The sequence below is a fragment of the Physeter macrocephalus genome, chromosome 16 (genome assembly GCF_002837175.3).
Source record: "Physeter macrocephalus isolate SW-GA chromosome 16, ASM283717v5, whole genome shotgun sequence".
NCBI classification, from domain to species: Eukaryota; Metazoa; Chordata; class Mammalia; order Artiodactyla; family Physeteridae; genus Physeter; species Physeter macrocephalus.
In genome coordinates, this window is record NC_041229.1 from 66,429,421 (window position 1) to 66,450,658 (window position 21,238).

The 21,238-nt window shown below is 35.4% G+C and overlaps 1 protein-coding gene across 2 annotated transcripts in view; it reads left to right on the forward strand.

Annotated features, from left to right (window-relative positions):
- Positions 1-20,788, forward strand: part of USP47 (ubiquitin specific peptidase 47) — a 128,347-nt gene extending 107,559 nt beyond the window's left edge. For both annotated transcript variants that reach the window (XM_007102650.4, XM_007102651.4), the window contains 12 exons: positions 341-548; positions 2,764-2,879; positions 4,903-5,022; positions 6,717-7,494; positions 12,481-12,656; positions 13,003-13,083; positions 14,648-14,763; positions 15,126-15,244; positions 17,488-17,618; positions 19,129-19,176; positions 19,267-19,397; positions 20,222-20,788. In XM_007102650.4, coding sequence (XP_007102712.1) covers positions 341-548; positions 2,764-2,879; positions 4,903-5,022; positions 6,717-7,494; positions 12,481-12,656; positions 13,003-13,083; positions 14,648-14,763; positions 15,126-15,244; positions 17,488-17,618; positions 19,129-19,176; positions 19,267-19,397; positions 20,222-20,396 — 2,199 coding nt within the window. In that variant the 3' untranslated portion in view covers positions 20,397-20,788. The remainder of the gene's footprint in view (positions 1-340; positions 549-2,763; positions 2,880-4,902; positions 5,023-6,716; positions 7,495-12,480; positions 12,657-13,002; positions 13,084-14,647; positions 14,764-15,125; positions 15,245-17,487; positions 17,619-19,128; positions 19,177-19,266; positions 19,398-20,221) is intronic.
- The last annotated feature ends 450 nt before the right edge of the window (positions 20,789-21,238 follow it).

Sequence of the window (21,238 nt, forward strand, 5' to 3'; positions counted from 1 at the left end):
GGAGCGGCTGGGCCCGTGAGCCATGGCCGCTGAGCCTGCGCGTCCGGAGCCCGTGCTCCGCAACGGGAGAGGCCACAGCAGTGAGAGGCCCGCGTACCGCAAAAAAAAATAAAATAAAATAAAATAAAATATGTTAGTGCATAGGTCGTATAATTTGAGGGATAATGAACTATGGTTATTTTAAAATACGCTTTAAGTCGTGCCTTTTAGCTTTGATGCAAATCATTAATATATAGATTTATTGTTTGTTAGGACCTATTGTTAGTACAGTTACACATCAGACTAAAATATCAATACTATATATTTTTTTTCCTTTTCCTCGGGTGTTACATTCTTTTAGATGATGGATTTAGAGGAGGTAATACCTATGGATTGCTGTCGTCTTGTTAAATATGATGAGTTTCATGATTATCTTGAACGATCATATGAAGGAGAAGAAGATACGCCAATGGGACTTTTACTGGGTGGAGTCAAGTCAACATACATGTTTGATCTGCTGTTGGAGACAAGAAGACCCGATCAGGTTTTCCAGTCTTACAAACCCGGAGGTAAGGAATTTCATGTATTCTGAGTTGTAAAGGACTTAAAATTTTCATAAGAAAGTTTTTTGTTCGTAGAAATTATTTTTAAATTTTTTACATGTTCTTAAAATGTAGAATAATTCTGATAGGTTGGGAAGTAGTCAGCAACAAACCTGGAATTAAGTTCTAGATTACTTTCCAAAAAGCTATACGCAAAATTTAAGAAACAAACAAAACTTCTGGCTTATTGTCTTCAGTGCGATTTTTCTTCTGCAGTACTAAATTGTCCTCCGTCCCTACCTCTGCGCCTGCCCCAGCCTCTACCTCTACCTCTCTCTTTTTATAGAGAAGACCCTGGTATATTCCCATAAAGTCTCAGAAGTAGAGTCTCTTTTTCAGGGTCTCCTTGAAGACATGGTTTCATAACTCAAATTCTGTTCTTCTGTGGATCTTATACACCTCCTTTTTATGAAGGCTCTTCTTTCCAAAGTAGATTAAGTGTGGTATTCTTTCAAGAGCTCCTTTAGTCAGACTCCGGTCTCTCTGTAAAGAGTCCCTTTGGAGCATTTTCTTGCAGATTTTTTGTTTTTTGGTTTTTTTGCCTGCGTTGGGTCTTCGTTGCTACACGCGGGCTTTCTCTAGTTGCGGCAGGTGGGGGCTGCTCTTCATTGTGGTGCGTGGGCTTCTCATTGCAGTGGCTTCCCTTGTTGCAGAGCACAGGCTCTAGGTACGTGAGCTTCAGTAGTTGTGGCACGCGGGCTCAGTAGTTGTGGCTTGTGGGCTCTAGAGCGCAATCTCAGTTGTGGCGCACAGGCTTAGTTGCTCTGCGGCATGTGGGATCTTCCTGGACTAGGGATCAAACCCATGTCCCCTGCAATGGCAGGCGGATTCTTAACCTCTGCACCACCAGGGAAGTCCCTGCAGATTATTTTTGAACTAGACTGTAAAAATTAAGATAAAAATATAACATGGGTCAGCAAAAAACCCACTTTTTTAAAAGAGAATTCTAAATGTCATTGTGGATTGTAAACCTTATAAAGTAATCTCCTTTATTCATTAATAATCAAGACTTTAGCAGAATATTTATTCAGATTTAGATTAGCAACATTTGGGGGAAAATGGAGTGTTGACATATACTACATATAAGAGATTAAAACAGTTAAGATGGAGAATAACGATCTACTAAATCTGGTGTTTGAAGATCATTTATTTTTCTAGTGATTAAAAGTTAAGTTATATAATGATCTCCTGAAAATAGGAGAGGAGAAGGTGGCTTTAAATTGTAACATGGGGACTTCCCTGGTGACACAGTGGTTAAGAATCTGCCTGCCAATGCAGGGGACACAGGTTTGATCCCTGGTGCAGGAAGATCCCACATGCCATGGAGCAACTAAGCCCACGTGCCACAACTACTGAGCCTGTGCTCTAGAGCCCGCAAGCCACAAGTACTGAGCCAGCATGCTGCAACTACTGAAGCCTGCACGCCTAGAGCCCATACTCCACAACAAGAGAAGCCTCTGCAATGAGAAGCCCACGCACAGCAACAAAGAGTAGCCCCCGCTCACCACAACTACAGAAAAGCCCGCAAGCAGCAGCAAAGACCCAATGCAGCCAAAATAAATAAATAAATAAAGTAAAATAATAAATAAATTGTAACATGAAGAATTTAAGTCAGAAAACAAACATGTAATCAGAAAGGTTTTCTGCTGAAATTTCCATAGGATATAGAGAATATTATTTTGAGGAGAAGTCTTTGATTATGAACAAGGTCTTGAATTATTTAATGAAGGTTGTCAAAAGCAAGTAGGACTGCTATGTCCCCTTTAGTATTTGTTGTGCATTCTCTAGTTATTTACGTTTATTTAGTGTTGTGGTTTTGGTCTGTATTTTGGAACTTTGGGTACGTATTTTTAATATGCTTGATAAATTTGACAGTGGTGTTAATGTTTTATAAGGAAACAAAACACTTATTTTTAAAAGTCACATTTTGACTTTTGTCAATTTTTAAAGAGATCTATAAGAACTTTTTTATTAGCTTCATTTTTTATTTCTTTATATATGTTTGTAATGTGAAAAATTGTGCAAGTTTTAACATGTATAACATATACATCTACCATCTTGATAATTAGAAAAATATTTTCTTTGCCATCTATTAGAAACACATTTAGAATGCATTGCTCATGTGAAATACCTTTTAAAAAATAACCTCCAATTGGGTTTTTATGTTTTTCCAATGGGACAGAAGTGATGGTGAAGGTTCATGTTGTTGATCTAAAGGCAGAATCTGTAGCTGCTCCTATCACTGTTCGAGCTTACTTAAATCAAACAGTTACAGAGTTCAAACAGCTTATTTCAAAGGTAAGTTTTAAAATTGGTCAATGAATATTTTTAAGTACCTGCTGTGTACAGAGCACTATGTGATAGTTACAAGATGTAGGAACCAATATTTACCTCAAGGAGCCAATATTTAAGCTAGGAGACAACTGTGGTTAGGAGAGAACGATGCTTCATATGGAAGAAACAGATTGACCTAAGTGTGGAGGTAAGGAGTGTGAAGCAAGTGCACGTAGCAATGATATGTGTGCTTGGCTGGATCATTGTAAAGTACGTGCTTGGAAAACAAGTTCACTTTATCTCATGGAGGGTTTTTAAATGTAAACTCAAAAGTTTGGGCCCTGTTTAACGTAAACAGTAGGAAAGTAGGTTGGTTGGTTGGTTGTTTTTCTAAGTACAGCAGTGGTATGATGAGAGCTCTGCTATAGCATGGTAATTCTGGCAACACTAGACTGGTGTTCCCAGTGGACTGAGGGAGGACTCAGGAACATAGATGAGGAGGTTGTTGAAATAATTCAAGTGAAGGCGTTATGACCAGAAATGAGAGAAGTGGCGATTGTAAGAATGAATGTATAAATAGAATTGGCAGCACTTGGCGATTGGTAAACATTGGAGCAAGGCAGGAACACAGAAGACCTGAGGAGTTTCACACTTGGGTAACCAGAAAGACAGTGATAGATGAATAGAAGTAGAAGAGAAAGGTGATGAATCAAATATTAGCCACATTATGTGAGTTAGTGGCAAATAGCATAGGCTCATTCAGAATTTTTGAACTGGAAAAATATGATGATGAAACATTCAGATTTCCTTAGACAAAAAAACTATTCCACTCCAGAGAAATGGTTATTATCCTTTCAGGGGTCTTGTACACTATAGAACATTGAGCACACAAACATAGGCAAAATTAACCCCAGGTTAAGATTCCCTTGCTGTGGTGGAAAATTGTTCAGAAATCGCAAGTCAAGGAACTTCCAGTTTCCATTCATTCATTTTATGGTAGTATTGTCTTTTATCTCATCTGGGTTTTTTTAATGCCTATTTTAACAGGGTTCTTGTGAACATGAACAAAACAAATAAATGCTCTTTTTGTGGAAAAACAAATTGTAAAGTATTATATAGAAGTTAGTTTTTAATTATTTTTATGTTTAAAGAAAATGACTTCCAACAATTTGCCAAAGTAATAATTGGAGGAAACAAATCATACTCTGAAGTCATGGTTTATGATTAAATTACTCATAAAAAGACAACATTAGTGTAACTGCTCTGTATTACAGTTTAATCTAGAATATGAGCACTGAGGTAGTACAAAAGAAACACATGCATTTCCTTCCCTGAAGAAGCTGATAATTTTGTTGGGGAAAAATATGTCTAAGAATAAAGACAGTCAGAAAACAGGATGCCAAGAAATATAGTGTTTAAATTATAACAAGGATGCCTAAGAATTAGTTATCATTAGCTGTAAAACAAATCATGTTTTATTAAATTATTTTTATCTGCTCATTTCATGAGAAATTTATAAAATAACACCAAAAATTAAGGACATGGAATTTTAGAAAACTTTAAAAATTACCTACTAATTTAATCTCATTTTACACAGAAGAAAATTGATTTTGTAAAAGTATTAACAACTATTCACAGAATACAGAAGAACTCATCAAAAGTCAAGAAGTTAAACAAGTATTGGTTTGATATCAGTTCTCAAAGTCAGTTACTTAGTTTCTTTGGAATCAAATCACCTCATTTACTTCGTGAGTTTGAGAGAAATAGAACTTTTAGTGAAAAATTGTTACTTTTAAAATAGTTTCAGAGCATACATTTATAAGTGATACTCTGTTTTCCTAATTTACATCAGAATTAATGGATGGGACTAATAATTTTTCCCATAGATTCTTTAAAAATTTGTAAACCTCTACTAAGATTATTTGTCACTTAATTTTCTTTCTGCTATTTTTAAGAAGAACTCAGCAGTGTCTCATTTCCCCATATTTCCAAATCAAGCGAATTTTTCTTGAAAGAGCACTTTTTAATTAAATTACTTTCATTATAGGCCATCTATTTACCTGCTGAAACAATGAGAATAGTGCTGGAACGCTGCTACAATGATTTGCGTCTTCTCACTGTGCCCAGTAAAACCCTGAAAGCTGAAGGGTTTTTTAGAAGTAACAAGGTATGTCTTTTATTTTTTCATGACTATTTTCTATGCTGCCATTCACCATCTGTCTGAAATTTACTTTTTGGATTCTCACATCCTCCCAATAATTACCTTCCTTTATAGTCAGGTCACATCTTGCTTCTCTGTCTTCTCAGTCAGTCTTGCTGGGTCTCCTCTTTGCCTTGTTCATGCACTGCGCCTTCTGGAGTATTTCCCCCTCTTCCTACATTTTGTTTCAAGCCCCAGATTGGTCCTCCTTCTTTGGTGGAGCCTTCATGACTAGTTCTGGTCACAGTGATTATGTTCTCTGAATTTTGTTCATTCTTGAGCTTCTCCTATAAAGCAGTACTTCATGGTGAAAGTCTGAAGCATGCCTAGTGTGGAGAAAATTATTATCTTGGGTTCACCCCACATTATTCCCTTTTCCTACTCATTTATCTATGTAAGAAAAGAGAAAGTTCATGTTGATCTCTTTGTTTTATCTCTTGATATCATTATGTGTTCCATCATTTATCATTTTTCCTATGTTTTTATTCCTAATGCCATTGGTTTACTCTGGATAAATCTTATCAAATTTTCCTCATTTGCCATCTTTTTTTATTTATCACCATTTCCAGTCTCATTCACCTTAGGGCAGTTTGGTCTTTTATCATATTTAGCCTCTTTGTTTTTTTTTTTTTAGTATTGATTTATTAATTCTGATGTGTAATTTTTATTCACCCCTAGTTTCTTCCAGTACTTCTGTGTGGTGTTTGTGTGTAACATTAAAATCGCTAATCCACCCTAATACTGTTTTAGGGTAAGGAATGGGAGGGATCTAACTTTATTTTTTTCTTTAAATGGTTAGCTGATAGTCCTGATTTATAACATTTATTGAATAATAATCTTTTTATGCAAAATTCAAAATACTACTCATAATTGCCTGATTTATGTATATGCATTTCATTTTTTAAATTTATTGTGGAAAATTTCAAACATATGCAGAAGTGCATGAATAGTATAATGAACCCTTATGTACTTATCACCCAGCTTCTATAATTATCAAGTCTTGTTCATGTATATTTAACTAACTACTTCCCCCAGATTATTTGAAAAACATTCCCAGCATCATATCATTTCATCTACAAGCAATATGAATTTGTATTTCTAAAAGATGAGAACTCTTTTTAAAAACATAACCACAATTACATTATTACACCTAAAAAATTAATAGAAATGCCTTAATATCAACCAACACCTAGTCAATATTCAAATTTCCCTGATTATCTTAAAAAAATTTTTTTCAATAAGATTTGCTTGTTCAAATCAGGATCTAAATAAAGTCCATAATATCTCTCAAGTTTATTTTAATCTAAAGATTTCCTTACATGTTTGTTTCGTTGCAATTAATTTGCTCTAGAATCAAGTCATTTGTCCATTAAATTTTTTATATAACCTGGATTTTGGTGTTGCATTCCCAAGATGTTTTCATACATTTTCCGATAAACAAGATATTTGTTTAGCAGTTTTATGGCTAATTACAAAGACATATGAACATAATATTTATTTTATTTAGTCTCCAAAAACAATGGGCATGTCCTTTAGACACATTATCATCTCAAATTTTATAATTTATTGTGCACTGTCTTACATTGATGCGATATTCTTATAATGAATGAGAATGTCACCAAAATTAATGATGTAATATAACTCTTTGACTTACTGTTCAGGTGTTCGTTGAAAGTTCTGAGACTTTGGATTACCAGATGGCCTTTACAGACTCTCATTTATGGAAACTCCTGGATCGGCATGCAAATACAATCAGATTATTTGTTTTGTTACCTGAACAATCTCCAGGATCTTATTCCAAAAGGACAGCATACCAGAAAGCTGGGGGTGACTCTGGTAATGTGGATGATGACTGTGAAAGAGTCAAAGGACCTGCAGGGGGTCTAAAGTCTGTGGAAGCTATTCTAGAAGAAAGCACTGAAAAACTCAAAAGCTTGTCACTGCAACAGCAGCAGGAGGGAGATAATGGGGACAGCAGCAAAAGTACTGAGACAAGTGACTTTGAAAACATTGAATCACCTCTCAATGAGAGGGACTCTTCAGCCTCAGTGGATAATAGAGAACTTGAACAGCATATTCAGACTTCCGATCCTGAAAATTTTCAGTCTGAAGAACGATCAGATTCAGATGTGAATAATGACAGGAGTACAAGTTCAGTGGACAGTGATATTCTTAGCTCAAGTCATAGCAGTGATACTTTGTGCAATGCAGATAATGCTCAAATCCCTTTGGCTAATGGACTTGACTCTCATAGCATCACAAGTAGTAGAAGAACTAAAGCGAATGAAGGGAAAAAGGAGACATGGGATACAGCAGAAGAAGACTCCGGAACGGACAGTGAATATGATGAGAGTGGCAAGAGTAGGGGAGAAATACAGTACATGTATTTCAAAGCAGAACCCTATGCTGCAGATGAAAGTTCTGGGGAAGGACATAAATGTATGTACTTAAAAAGGCTCCTTGAAACAGCCTTAATTTTTTTTATCAGTTTATTTAAATTTTTAGTTAAGAATCAGCTAAGAGATGCTTTGTCCTAAGATTACCTGTACCTTCCTGGGTTGTAAGATTATCCTCTCTCTCCTTTGCTTTCAGTTTTGATGCAGTTATAGTAAACGGTGTCCTTAGACCTGTGCATTAGGCCTGTGATGGAATGATGTCAGAACTTTTGTGAGATGATTTTAAAAAAAAAGGAAAGAAGGAAGAGAATTAAGAATTTTTTTAAAAGGAAAGAAGTATGATAACAATACTAAGTAAAAAAAAAAAAAAAAAAAGAGTTTAAATAGTAAATAATATACCAAAAAAAGGCCAGACACTTTAGAAAATTTTATATTCAGTGCCTAGAAGAATTTTTAATTTGTGCATTCCTTCCCTTTCCTCCATCACCTAATCCAAACTGCACCCTTCCTACACCCCCTAAAAAGTACATAATTAACCGGAAAAGTCAGAGAAAGGAAAGGGCCTTCTTTTGTTTTTTTTTTTTTAAGTTTCTTTGAAGGAAGCTTCAGGCAAGATATAAACTAGAAATTCTGAATTATATAATCTCAAAAGTATGGAAGAGATCTGTCAGTTTGGGCATTTGGACAAACAACAACAAAAACTTAACATTGGTGAGATTTAAAATAATAAAAGAATTCATAAAATATCAGACTAAAACCAGCCAGAGAAGTATGGAAGAGATCTGTCAGTTTGGGCATTTGGACAAACAACAACAAAAACTTAATCAACATTGGTGAGATTTAAAATAATAAAAGAATTCATAAAATATCAGACTAAAACCAGCCAGAGAATTAGCAGGACAAGCAGGTTCAAGATACAAAATCTTTCTTCAAGTATAAAAGGGAAATAGCTGAAAACCTAAATACTTTGCATTAGTCTGAAAGGCAAATATTAATATTACCCCTTATATTTTAGTTTTCAAAACACTTTTTTGTTCTCACTTGAAGCTTTTCTGAAATTAATAAAGCAAACAATGATATCCTCATTTGACTGATAAGAAAACTGAAACTCGTAGAGGGTGAATGACTTTCCCAAAAATACATACATATCTAGTAAGTAATGGAACCATTACTAGAGGTTAAGGCTTCTAATTGAAAGCATTTGCTCCTATTACTTCTGGAAGAGAGTCCCACTCTTCATCAATCCATTTATACACCCACACAATTATTATTTCCTGAATACATGCCAGGTGCCAGGCCATATGTATTTGTTAGAAGTAAGGATGACTAAGGTGCAGCCTTATGCTTCATCTTGTGGAGAGAAGGTGCACAAACAACCACTGTATTAGTTAAATGCTATGATACTTGTAGTCTCAAAATTAGATCTTTTAAAAGGAAGTGGCAGAAATCATGAAATCAGTAGTAAAAATACATAAATTTGTGTTTTTAATTAATTAGGTCCAAATAACAATGTAATTATTTGACATCCATACCTATATCTTGCAGAAACTCAAGTGCAAAAATGTGGATTAGTGAGTTAAAATGGAGATAGAGAAGCTCTATTATAGTAATGCTTTATTTAAATTTCTATGGAGTTTTTTTCTTATAACTCTTATTAACATGTTATCTCATTTAGTTCTCAACAGTTGTGTGAAATTGATATTGTTAGACACTTTTCACTGATGAAGAAACTGGCTCAAACAAGTTAAATAATTTGCCTGAGGTCACACAGTTAGTTGGTCACACTGCTGGGATCAGATTCAGGTATTCTGGTTGTAAGCCTAGTACTCATTCCTCCACCTCCTCACTGCTACCACTGTTACTTACTTTACAGGAAAAATAGCTAGTACCTACTCTGCTTTCTTACCATCCTCAACCCTTCAAGGGCATTGCAGAAATTAAAAGTAGCTTCTCTTTGGAAAAAGGTTAGAAATTTCTTTCAAGGAGTTTGTTTTTGAAAGATGTGCTGAAAATTAGACTGCATGAGAGTTTCAACGGTAGGAAGGATTCAGTGGGAATATTTAGAATCATAGTCTAAAGGGTCGCATTTCCATCTTAGAATGCTTAATGAAATCTTTACAAAGGAGATTGCTGGCCATTTTAACCTTTTTAGAAATCCATTGTGGGCTAATTTACTAGCATTCATTGAAATAGTATCATTCAAGATTTTGTATCTTGAACCTGCTTGTCCTGCTAATTCTCTGGCTGGTTTTAGTCTGATATTTTATGAATTCTTTTATTATTTTAAATCTCACCAATGTTGATATGTTTTTGTTGTTGTTGTTGTTTGTCCAAATGCCCAAACTGACAGATCTCTTCCATCCTTCTGAGATTATATAATTCAGAATTTCTAGTTTATATCTTGCCTGAAGCTTCCTTCAAAAAAACTTAAAAAAAAAAAAACGTGATGAAGAGAAACCATTTTCTACAAATTATTTAAGCTTTCAGAAGCCATATAGAAGGTTTGTTTGAAAAGAAGAAATGAAATCCCTGGAAAATGCCTTTTCATGTTTAAAAAAACTGGCTTAGGGAAAAGGGTGTGGGGATGATAGCCAGCAGCCAAGTGTTTCAGTAGTCTCTAGTAAGACTGCTTCGTCACAGTTCCGCAGGGCTCTGAGAGTAGGTGCCTGGGAAACATGGATGATACGTAATAATACAAGTTCTTCAGAGTGATGAAATGGCAAGGTAGAATAGGTAAAAAGAATTTGATATCTGAAGAGTGGTATACCATGCACCGTATAGACAACTCATTTAGGTATTTACCAAACAGCACTTAAAATGATGGTCTTTAAGCGATTCATTATAATCCAGGAATTGTTTCAGGGAGTATAGAACCTGTCTTTGAAAATACTGTCCCAGTGTGACCTAGTTGTAGTCTTCAAGCACTGGGATATAAACAGGAAGGCCAAAGTAATAAAAATGGTAGTGTATTTGCACTGAAATTTCTTTGTACAATTTTAGCTACCACCTCTTTCAACAAATACATAAAAGAAAAAAAAAGAAAACCCTTTGAGGCTATTTTGAGGTTGCACTGTGAAGAGACTGAGCTTTTCTGTGTGAAGGGGTAGATAGGAAAAATGATACGATGGTATTCTGTAAGACTACAAAGTAATGATAGCTCATCAATTAAGCTAACACTTTGTCAGTGCTATGTTAGCATTTTACATGTATTGACCGCAAAACACATTATGAGATATAAAATACTGTTATCTTCATTTAATAATAGAGGTAATTGAAGTACAGAGAACTTAGGTCAAAGTCACAAATCTAACATGTGAAGAGGAACCAGGACTTCATTCCATCCAGGCCATGTAACTCCAGAACACTTGGTCCTAATCACCATATTGGACTATATCAATAACCAACAAACATTCATGTCTTCCTATGATATAACATTACTAGGAGTTATGAGAGAAACCAAAATGGCAGTGATAGCTTTTATTTGAGTAATGCCTTAGAATTTACTATTTTTGTCACAACGATCAATGAGACTGGCGTAATAATCCTATGAGAAAACGGAGGCTCAGAAAGATTGGATGACCTACCTACAGCCATTTATCAGACTGAAGTGGCAAAACTGAAATCCAGCCATAGGCTTCTCATTTCTAATCAAGAAATTTTTTCATTACACCCTTCTCTCAAGAAATTTAGTCCCTCTCTGGATAATAGAGTCTTGTTTGCCGTAAGCTAGATTTTAACATTTAGGGGTATTCCTTAAAGCTTAGAAACTGACATTTTAAACAAATTAAAAGAAATGCTGCCTCAAAACATATATACAGTAAATAAAGTTCATCACCTTGTCTATGTTTTCTGCTAATTCATACCTGTCCCATTTTCTCTAGTGAACCAGTATTTTATAACCAGGAAAATAGTATATAGACATTATTTGAAAAATCCATTTAGAAAAATTCATCAACCTGAGTTGGGATGACCTGAGAATGGAAATCAGGAGTGTTTTAGGTTTTATCCTTAACCTTTCATGTAAATTTCACAGAAAACTGTGGTCTGCCATAGAGAGAGCCTTAGGGCTGCAAAGAGACCATGGGCCTGGGGCTGCATGGCAGCTCTTGCATTCTGTACTGCTTTATTACAAGAGAAAGATAAATGAGTGAAGTTTTTGCTCTTTGCTAGGTAGAATATGAAGACCAGAGTAAATAGAAATATATTCCAGAAGTATCCTCCTGAGTGGCTTATAAAATAAAGGACAAAAGATTAAAATAATAAGCATTAGAAAAAAATAAAGCCCATCAAAGCTAATACTATTATAATGCCAACAGAGCTTAAACTGAAGCTTGGAGGAGGTGGGAGTTTCTGATCCAGTTAGATATTATTCCTGTTACAGTCCAACCAACCACATGATAAAACAGACATCTTCATATGCTAGTCTTGACATTTTTCTCTAGTAGAAATCCCAGAACTAAATTTACTAACAATTTTTGAGGCGATTTATATATATATATATATATATATATATATATATATATATAAAACTATTCTATAAACATATTACCTCATTGAATTTACAGTGAGGTACTATGAGGTAGGTACTGTTATTAGCTCCATTTTTCAAATGACAAAATGCAGGTACAGAGGCTGGTGGCTTGCTCTGTGTCTCACAGCTAGTAAGGAAGCAGAAGAGGTAGGGGTGGGACCCAGCCAGAGCCCACACTACTGCTGTGTAGATCTAGAAATGTATGTATTTGAAGAGAATTCCTATAAGTTTGGTTTTTAATTCAGCAGCCAAAATAAATAAGCAAATAAGCACTTAAATATCTCAGAACATTTAAAGCTGTCAGATTTTCCCTAGCATATGCTCAGTGTCCACGTTTTTGTCCATTCAATGTAGTATATTAGCTAAAAGTCAAATAACTGAAAAGGTACTTTTTCCTGCTTACAGTATAATAAAAAGTATATGATCTGCTTTATTTATACTCTAAGAGGTTTCTTTTACATTTTTTTTTCTGTTTTTTTTGTGTGTGTATGTGCTTAGGGTTGATGGTGCATGTTGATAAAAGAATTACTCTGGCTGCTTTCAAACAACATTTAGAGCCCTTTGTTGGAGTTTTGTCCTCTCACTTCAAGGTCTTTCGCGTGTACGCCAGCAATCAAGAGTTTGAGAGCGTCCGGCTGAATGAGACACTTTCATCATTTTCAGATGACAATAAGGTTGATTAAAATAATTCTGAATAATTAGAGTCTGTTTTAAATGATAGATTTGAGAACATCTTGCACTACTTCCAAGTAAGGTGAAATGGATACCCTAAAAGGATAATTTGTCCCTGAGGTTTAGTGGTTATTTGGCTTTTTTGTTGTTGTTTTCTCCATTCATCTAACAAACATTTGTGTGCCAGTTAGTTTTCTAGGCACTGGGGAATCGGAGGTAAAAGATATACCTGTTTTCAAACAGCCCAGAATCTAGAGAATTGGGAGAAAAATACTAAACAGTTGAGATGAAAATGGATAGTTTATTCTACTGAGACCGTACATCTAAAAAAAACTTTTTAATTTCTAGATTACAATTAGACTGGGGAGAGCACTTAAAAAAGGAGAATACAGAGTTAAAGTGTACCAGCTTCTAGTCAATGAACAAGAGGTAAGTAATATACTTACAAGCAATGTAAGGTAACTTTTGATAGTTATTAAAAACATACAGTGCACAGATTTGATTACTAGACATTTCTTTTTATCTCTGTAAAGAAGGGGATGGCAAACTTTTTTTAGGAAATATTTCAGTTGTGCAGGCCATACTGCCTCTGTTGCAACTACTCAGTTCTGCCGATGTAGTACAGAAGCAGACACAGACAATACATAAGCCAATGGGGGTGGCTATGTTCCAGTAAAATTTCACTTACAAAAACAGGCACCAGATGAATGTGGCCCTCAGGCCTTTTTTGTCTAAAGTATTGCTACAAATGCTGGAGGGGCAAACATTTTCTGCTTTTAAAAGGGGGTTTGTTTTTGCTGCTGGGAATGATTGTATAATGCTACAGAAGGATGGCAGTTGACTACTTTTTGTGTTCAGAGAATCATTTTTAGTATTTAACTAGCATTATATATAGTGTCTCTTTGTGCTCTAAGTGCTTACAAATATTAACCCTTTTAATCCTCATCAATTAACTATTATAAAAGTACTATTATTCCCATTTTATAGATTAAGAAACCGAGGTACAGAGAAGTAACTTGCCCAAGGTCATATAACTTGTAAATGGTGGATTAAGGATCTAAACCAGCTATGTTTTTCGGGGAGTAATAAAATATCTTAATTCCTGTGATATATAAGATTGTGGTGAATACCCAGAAGAATAAGGCAAAGACATTATTTTTAAGACATTTATAACATCTCAGTGAAGACCTAGACAAATGTGAAAAACAGCAAATAAGGGGATAATGTTTTCATAAAGTGCCTTCATTTGTTCAACAAATATTTTATTAGGCATCAGTCATATCTCTTATATGTGATCCATTACACTCATTTTGACTTACATCTTTCTTCTGAATTTGGGGTTTGTAAATACTGTATCTCTTTTGAGACAGTCAGTGAATGTATTTGGAGAATTAGTATTCATTTCTCTCATTTTACTCTATAAAGGTGATTCTTTTTACTTTCAAAATTATGGTCATTGTATTACAAGAAGAGAAATATGAATGTATTATCATATTTAGTCTCCACAATGACTCTGTGAGGAAGACACTGGCTCCGGTTTACAGATGAGAAAACTGAGGCACAGAAATGTTAAGTAAGCTTGCTCAAGATAGCAGTTAGTAAGCAGTGGAGCCAAGATTTAAACCTAGGAAGATAGACTCCTAAACCCAGTCCAGTAATTGTCACACTATAAAGTGCAAATAAAACGTCTTGTTGATCCTTATTTTATTTTTTTTAATTTTTATTTATTTATTTATTTATTTTTTGTGGTATGCGGGCCTCCCTCTGCTGTGGCCTCTCCCGTTGCGGAGCACAGGCTCCGGACGCGCAGGTCCAGCGGCCATGGCTCACGGGCCCAGCCGCTCCGCGGCATGTGGGATCCTGCCGGACCGGGGCGCGAACCCGGTTCCCCTGCATCGGCAGGCGGACGCGCAACCACTGCGCCACCAGGGAAGCCCCGATCCTTATTTTAATGTGTAATTCAGGGTCTAATTGTTTATGTTTATATTCCTAGCCATGCAAGTTTCTGCTAGATGCTGTGTTTGCTAAAGGAATGACTGTACGGCAATCAAAAGAGGAGTTAATTCCTCAGCTCAGGGAGCAATGTGGTTTAGAGCTCAGTATTGACAGGTAAAGTAAAATTACAGTGTCATCAGCAATTTGAAGAAAGACAGTGTGGTCAATTGTTATGGATTGGTATAATTTTCTAAAACTAGAAGAATTTTAAATTCCTGTACCATTCAGAATTTTAGTACTGCAGATTAATAAAACTAAGCAAAAGTATTAGCGTTTGTTTGAACTTCCTCTGTAGAGTACTAAATTTGATGTCTTGAGAGCTTTTCATTATATTTTCCCAAAATTTTAATGAATAACCATTTGACTTCTGTGTTTGAACATAGTTCATTTTTCTTTGATGTGTCAGATTCATGTCATTTTTTTCAAGTTAAGGATTTCAAAGTATAGTAGTTTAAAATGTCTTATCACATTTATAGGTTTCGTCTAAGGAAAAAAACATGGAAGAATCCTGGCACAGTCTTTTTGGATTATCATATTTATGAAGAAGATATTAATATTTCCAGCAACTGGGAAGTTTTCCTTGAAGTTCTTGATGGTATTATCAATATTTTTGTGGAGAAATATCAGGAATTCTCTAGAAATAATAGGAGTTATCATTTTTTCAAATAATGAGTTTCTTCTGTCTCTTCTCTGGGCACCATTTGCCTTTTAAATATATCTTCTTTTCTCTAATTTTAAGAATATGAATTCCTCCTTTCAGGGAAGTTGCAATATCAAAGTTGTATTTTTAGTACTTTTTACAGCAAGTAAAAGTTTCTTAGCCATGTTTGTTATTTAGTCTCTTTTTTCATTATGGCTTGTTTTGAGGCTGTGGTATTAATAATTTTTCAGAGATTTTGAGAACAGTGGCAATATTAGTTTTCTAGGCTGGTACAAAGTACTACAAACTGGGTGGCTTAAACAACAGAAATTTATTTTCTCACAGTTTCAGAGGCTAGAAGTCTGAGATCAAGGTGTTGTCAGGGTTGGTTCCTTCTGTGGGCTGTGAGGGAGAATTTGCTCCATGCCTCTCTCCTAGCTTCTGGTGGTTTGTTGGCAGTCTTTGGTGTTCCTTGGCTTATAGATGCATCCTCCTGATCTCTGCCTTCATCTTCACATCATGTTCTCCATGTGGGCTTTCCTATCTGTGTCCTGATTTCCCATATTATAAGGACCCTAGTCATATTGGATTAGTACCCACTTTAATGACCTCATTTTAACTTGATTACCATTGTAACGACCCTATTTCCAAATAAGGTCACATTCTGAGGTACTGAAGTTCAGGACTTCAACATGTCTTTTGGTGGGGGATATAATTCCACCCATAACAGTGTAACAGTGACCTAGAAGAGCAGTTCTGTTGGTCACACCTCCTGGTTTTAATTATCAACATTGGTACGTTTTAATCTAATGTTTTTTGGAAGAGTTAGTGGGGGAAAAGTTGGCTTTTGGGAGATATCAAGGGAAACAACTAGTTCTATATTCTTTTGTGACTTTGCTGTTGCTTAGAAAGTTTTTGATTTTCCTTTTTCCATAGAAATTAAAATATCATAAGTTCTGGATATTTTTGTGTAAGATTATGGTAGCTTTCAGAGGGTTCAATAATACTAACACCTCACCTATTTCAGGCTATTTCAGGTCTAATTTGGTTTAAATTTCAATTTTTGAATTCTGATTAAGTGACAGGTTAACTGGGGAGACAAGGAATAACCAGGATGCCATCTACCATGATTTGTAGGCAAGTGCTCCAGATTGTAATTCCTTCTCTGAGTATCTGGGGCCTGAGAGAGTAATCACTGTGTCTGGGTAGGCCAAGAAGAGATGAAGGACATAGACGTCACCCTTGTTAGGACGGAGTATATATTAGCAGAGATGGATTAGTCAGAACATGTCTCTGGATAGTAGGTCCTTACATCAGTATCATTTCAGTATGTATTTTAGCATCAAAATACTTGAGTAAGGTATGTCATGTGATTAAATCTAAGAAACATTTATTGACCTGTAATTTGCCAGACATTGCTGATCCTTGGTGCTACAAAAATGAATAAAGACCAGTGATTGCCCCCCAGATGCACAGTGTATGGGAGAGCCAGAACTACAAACCTGTAATTCCAAATTGATAGGTGTTAAGGACCAAATCAGTACAGTTGGCTCTTGTGTACATCAAAGAGAAAGGTGACAGTTGAGCTGGGTTTGGAAGAATCACTAAGTTTGGGAGTAAATGAGAAGAGAAGGATTAATGATAGCTTGAGTGAAAAAAGAAGATAAACTGAAAGCTATTTGATTATGATTTTAGAATGTGGGGTAGAAGCCAACAAAGGAGCAAAGATCATAGATCCAAAGAAGAGAGTAATTGGTAGAGCAGTGTCCAGCAGGAGTCATGAGGGAGTGGAATTAGGAGTACTGGTGGAAGGAGAGCTTGCAGGGGTTAGCGATTATCTTCTGAGACTTGGGGGAAGAGAATAAATATTTTATTCTCAAAAACTCCTTGGGATAATTGGTTTCTTTTATGCCCACTTTTTCTTTTTTATATTTATTTGGCTGTGCCGGGTCTTAGTTGCAGCATGCGGGATCTTTAGTTGCGGTATGTGGGATCTAGTTCCCTGACCAGGGATTGAACCTGGGCCCCCTTCTTTGGGAGCGTGGAGTCTCAACCGCTGGACCACCAGGGAGGTCCCCATGCCCACTTTTTAAGAATAACACTTGAAGTAAATCTTTTTGTTTAGTCAGGCAGTACAAGAAAAGGCAAATTATGAATCATTAGAGTAAATAGAATGATGGCCTAATCTTGCGTATTAGGGGCAGAGAAGATGAAATCCATGTCACAACTTGCAGTTTTGTCAAGACGGTGGAGGCCTTCAGAGATGAAGTTGGATACCTTCCAGGAGGTTGTGTTGGAAAGCAGTAGTGTTGATGAGTTGCGAGAGAAGGTAAGTTCATTTTAAAGAAAATGAACTAACATACATTTTTCTCTGTGGTGCGTAAGAGACACCCTAGGAAGTGAGTGCCAGACACTGACGCAGCTACCTCTCTTTCTTTGTCTCTGTCACACCTTGTGCCACACTACTCTTGTTTCTTAGGGCTGCTGATGCTTTGAAAAATTACCTTGGCTTCTGGCCATCCAGAAGTGAACCACCACTTTCTGTTACTTGGACCAACTTTGCCTTAAGTAGTTAGGATTAGTTAGAGGCACTAGAGTAAATTGCTGAATATGCTTAAAACCCAAATGAGGTAGAATCAAGTAGAGAACCCAGATGAAGATCTCTTCTGCATTTTGCATTTTAAAGGTGGGAATTCTAAGGATCTCTGGAGAAAGGGTGAATTATTCATAAGTGGTACTAGGACAGTTGGCAGTTTGGGGAAAAATTTATTTCCATATTTCACACCAAACACAAAAATAAATTCTAAACAAGTTAAATTTATATTTTAAAATACAATAAAATGATAAATGTTCTAGGTGAAAATATTGAGAATATTTTTATAATCCCAGAGAGGGAAAAATATTTGTAAGTATAATACCAAAAGCCAGAAAAGAAAAGATAGACAACATAAAAGTTTAAATCTTCTGCACAGTACCCCCCCACTGCCAAAAATTTTTTTTTAAAGCAACCCATAAACAAAACTAAAAAACGATGGAAAAATATTCGAAACATATGTGAAACATGATGTCCAAATTTAAAAGGAGCTACAAATTAATAATCTGGACAATCTAATTTTAAAATAAGCAAAGAACATGAATAGGCAATTCATGGAAGAAGAAGTACAAGTTAAAATAATAACAGCACTTTTTACCTCTTAAATTGGTGAAGATTTAGAATATAAAAAAATACCTAGAGTCATCATGGTTTGGGGAAAATGCAGTATCATACACCTTTGATAAGTGGTTAAATTGTTACATTTTTTTCAGGGTTCAGCTTGGCATTGTTTATCAACATTTCAGATGTGCAGTTCTACATCTAAGAAATATTTGCAGAAATATGCAAAGAGATATTTATGGAGATACATATTATAGCATTGTAACTGGGAAAACCTAAAAACACACTCAGTGTCCATCAATAGGAAATAAAATGGTATATTTTTCAACTATTGAAGAGAATGAGGTTACTCGGTATCCTATTCTTATATAGAGACTATATAAAGTTATTATATAGATATATAAAACTATTTATGAAATATATTTATAAATGTGTGTATGTAGTTTATATATGCATAGGAAAGGTCTGGAAGGAATATACTAAATTGATATTTCTGAGACATGGTGTTTGCAGGTGGACAGAGGAGAGAATTCCACTTCCTGCTTTTTAAAAAATTTTTATATCAAGCATGTTACTTCTTTGAACAAAAAATCAAGCTATGTCTGTTCTTATGAGGTTAAAGGAAAATAACTTCTCAGCAAATTTACTTTTTAGATGAACTCATGTAAAATGTTTCCTTTTACAGCTTTGTGAAATCAGTGGAATTCCTTTAGAAGATATTGAATTTGCCAAGGTAAGGCCCTGAGAATGTTTAAATCTGGGTACTAGGGCTCAATAAACATGGCTAATGGTGTCATTTATTCATTCATTCTTTTCTCCTTAGGGTAGAGGAACTTTTCCCTGTGATATTTCTGTCCTTGATATTCATCAGGATTTGGACTGGAATCCTAAAGTTTCTACCCTGAATGTCTGGCCTCTTTATATCTGTGATGATGGTGCAGTCATATTTTATAGGTAATGTTCACAATGTTTTGGTTATTTCTAGTGATACCACATTTTTGTTGTGCATCTTGTTTTTCATAAATAGCTTTACAATTGTTATGATATAGAGCAGCCCTGACCAGTGCAAGCCATTTATTACATTCTGAAATTTCTAGTAGCCACATTTTAAAAAGTAGAATGGTGAAACTATTTTAATAAAGTATTTCTAACCCAGTACATCCAAAATATTATCATTACAACATGTAAACAATATAAAAATCATTTACAAGATATTTTACATTATTTTTCATATAGTAAGTCTCCAAAATATTGTGTATTTATTATACTTGCCTCCCATGTCAATTTGGAGCAGACATATCTCAATAGGCACACATGGCTAGTGGCTACCGGATCAGACATTACCGATATAGAGGGAAAAGAATAGTCATTGGAGGCTGGCAGATGTGTGTTCAGATTTAGCGTTGTTATTTACCTAGGTCCTCATCTGTAAAATGGCAACAATGATGTCAACCTTGCAGGATTTTATGAGAATTAGGAACTATTGCATTTAAAAAAACTGGCCTAGTGCCTGTTATAAATAGATGTTCAATAAATGATAGCCATTATTATACTAATAGTAACATGGAAATTATTCTATGCCATTTTTCGAAGTGAGTGCCATGTTAATATAATAAACACATTAGAAATCTAGGATATCTTAATATATGAGGTTATTTAACTTCAGTGGTGGTATCAGATTTCATTTTCTCACTGAGGAGCTTTAGAGCATTTAAGCATAAATTAAAAGAGACAGATGGCTCTACTGGTCTAATATGTCATTAATATTTTAAACGTAGGGATAAAACAGAAGAATTAATGGAGTTAACAGATGAGCAAAGAAATGAACTGATGAAAAAAGAAAGCAGTCGACTCCAGAAGACGGGACATCGTGTAACGTACTCACCTCGGAAAGAAAAAGCACTAAAAATATATCTGGATGGAGCACCAAATAAAGATCTGACTCAAGACTGACTCTGCTAGTGTAGCATTTTCCCTGGGGGATTTTGGTTTTAATTAGACGGTTCACTGCTACTGTGTAGTGTGCCATTATAGCCGGACGTGGTTAGGGGTAACCCAGTGATACCAGCACTGATTGGACTGCCCTTCACCAATCAGAAGCTCAGTGCCCAATGGGCCACTGTTTTGACTTGGAATCATGTTGTGCACTATAGTCAAATGTACTGTAAAGTGAAAAGGGATGTGCAAAAAAATAAAAACAAAAAGCAAAACCTGATACTAGAAAAGGGGAAAGGGGAATGAGTAAACTTCTTGCGGACAGATGTGCACATAGCCGCTAGTCAAACCAGCCTCAAACAGGATGCTCATAGCTTAATAATAAAAGCTGTGCAAAGGCCATGAATGAATGAATTTTCTGTTTATTTCACTGATACACACATTACCTCATTGACAATTCGGAAGTAAATGCAACGTGTGTTGACTCTTGGAAAGCAGAAAAATAGGAGCAGAAGAAAGAAATTCCTAGAACCAGCCGTAACCCAGTAAAGAAAGAATCGTGAAGTTGTGTTTTATTTTGTTTCCTTTTTTTCGAAGTATTAAGAACATTATTATAGATCATCAAAACGTTTCCTTAGACCACTCCCAGCAGGTGGCAGCTCAAAATTGCTGCAATACTGTAATTATAACTGATTGTACGTAAGTTATGGATGTAGAGAATTCATTTCACTCGTTCATTCAGCATGTAAATAAAATTGATCCTATTGAGTTATCATAATTACAGTTCAGCTATTTCCCATGGTTATTCCTTTCACATATCACTCATGATGTACATTTGTGTACATTGAGAAGTATAGCAG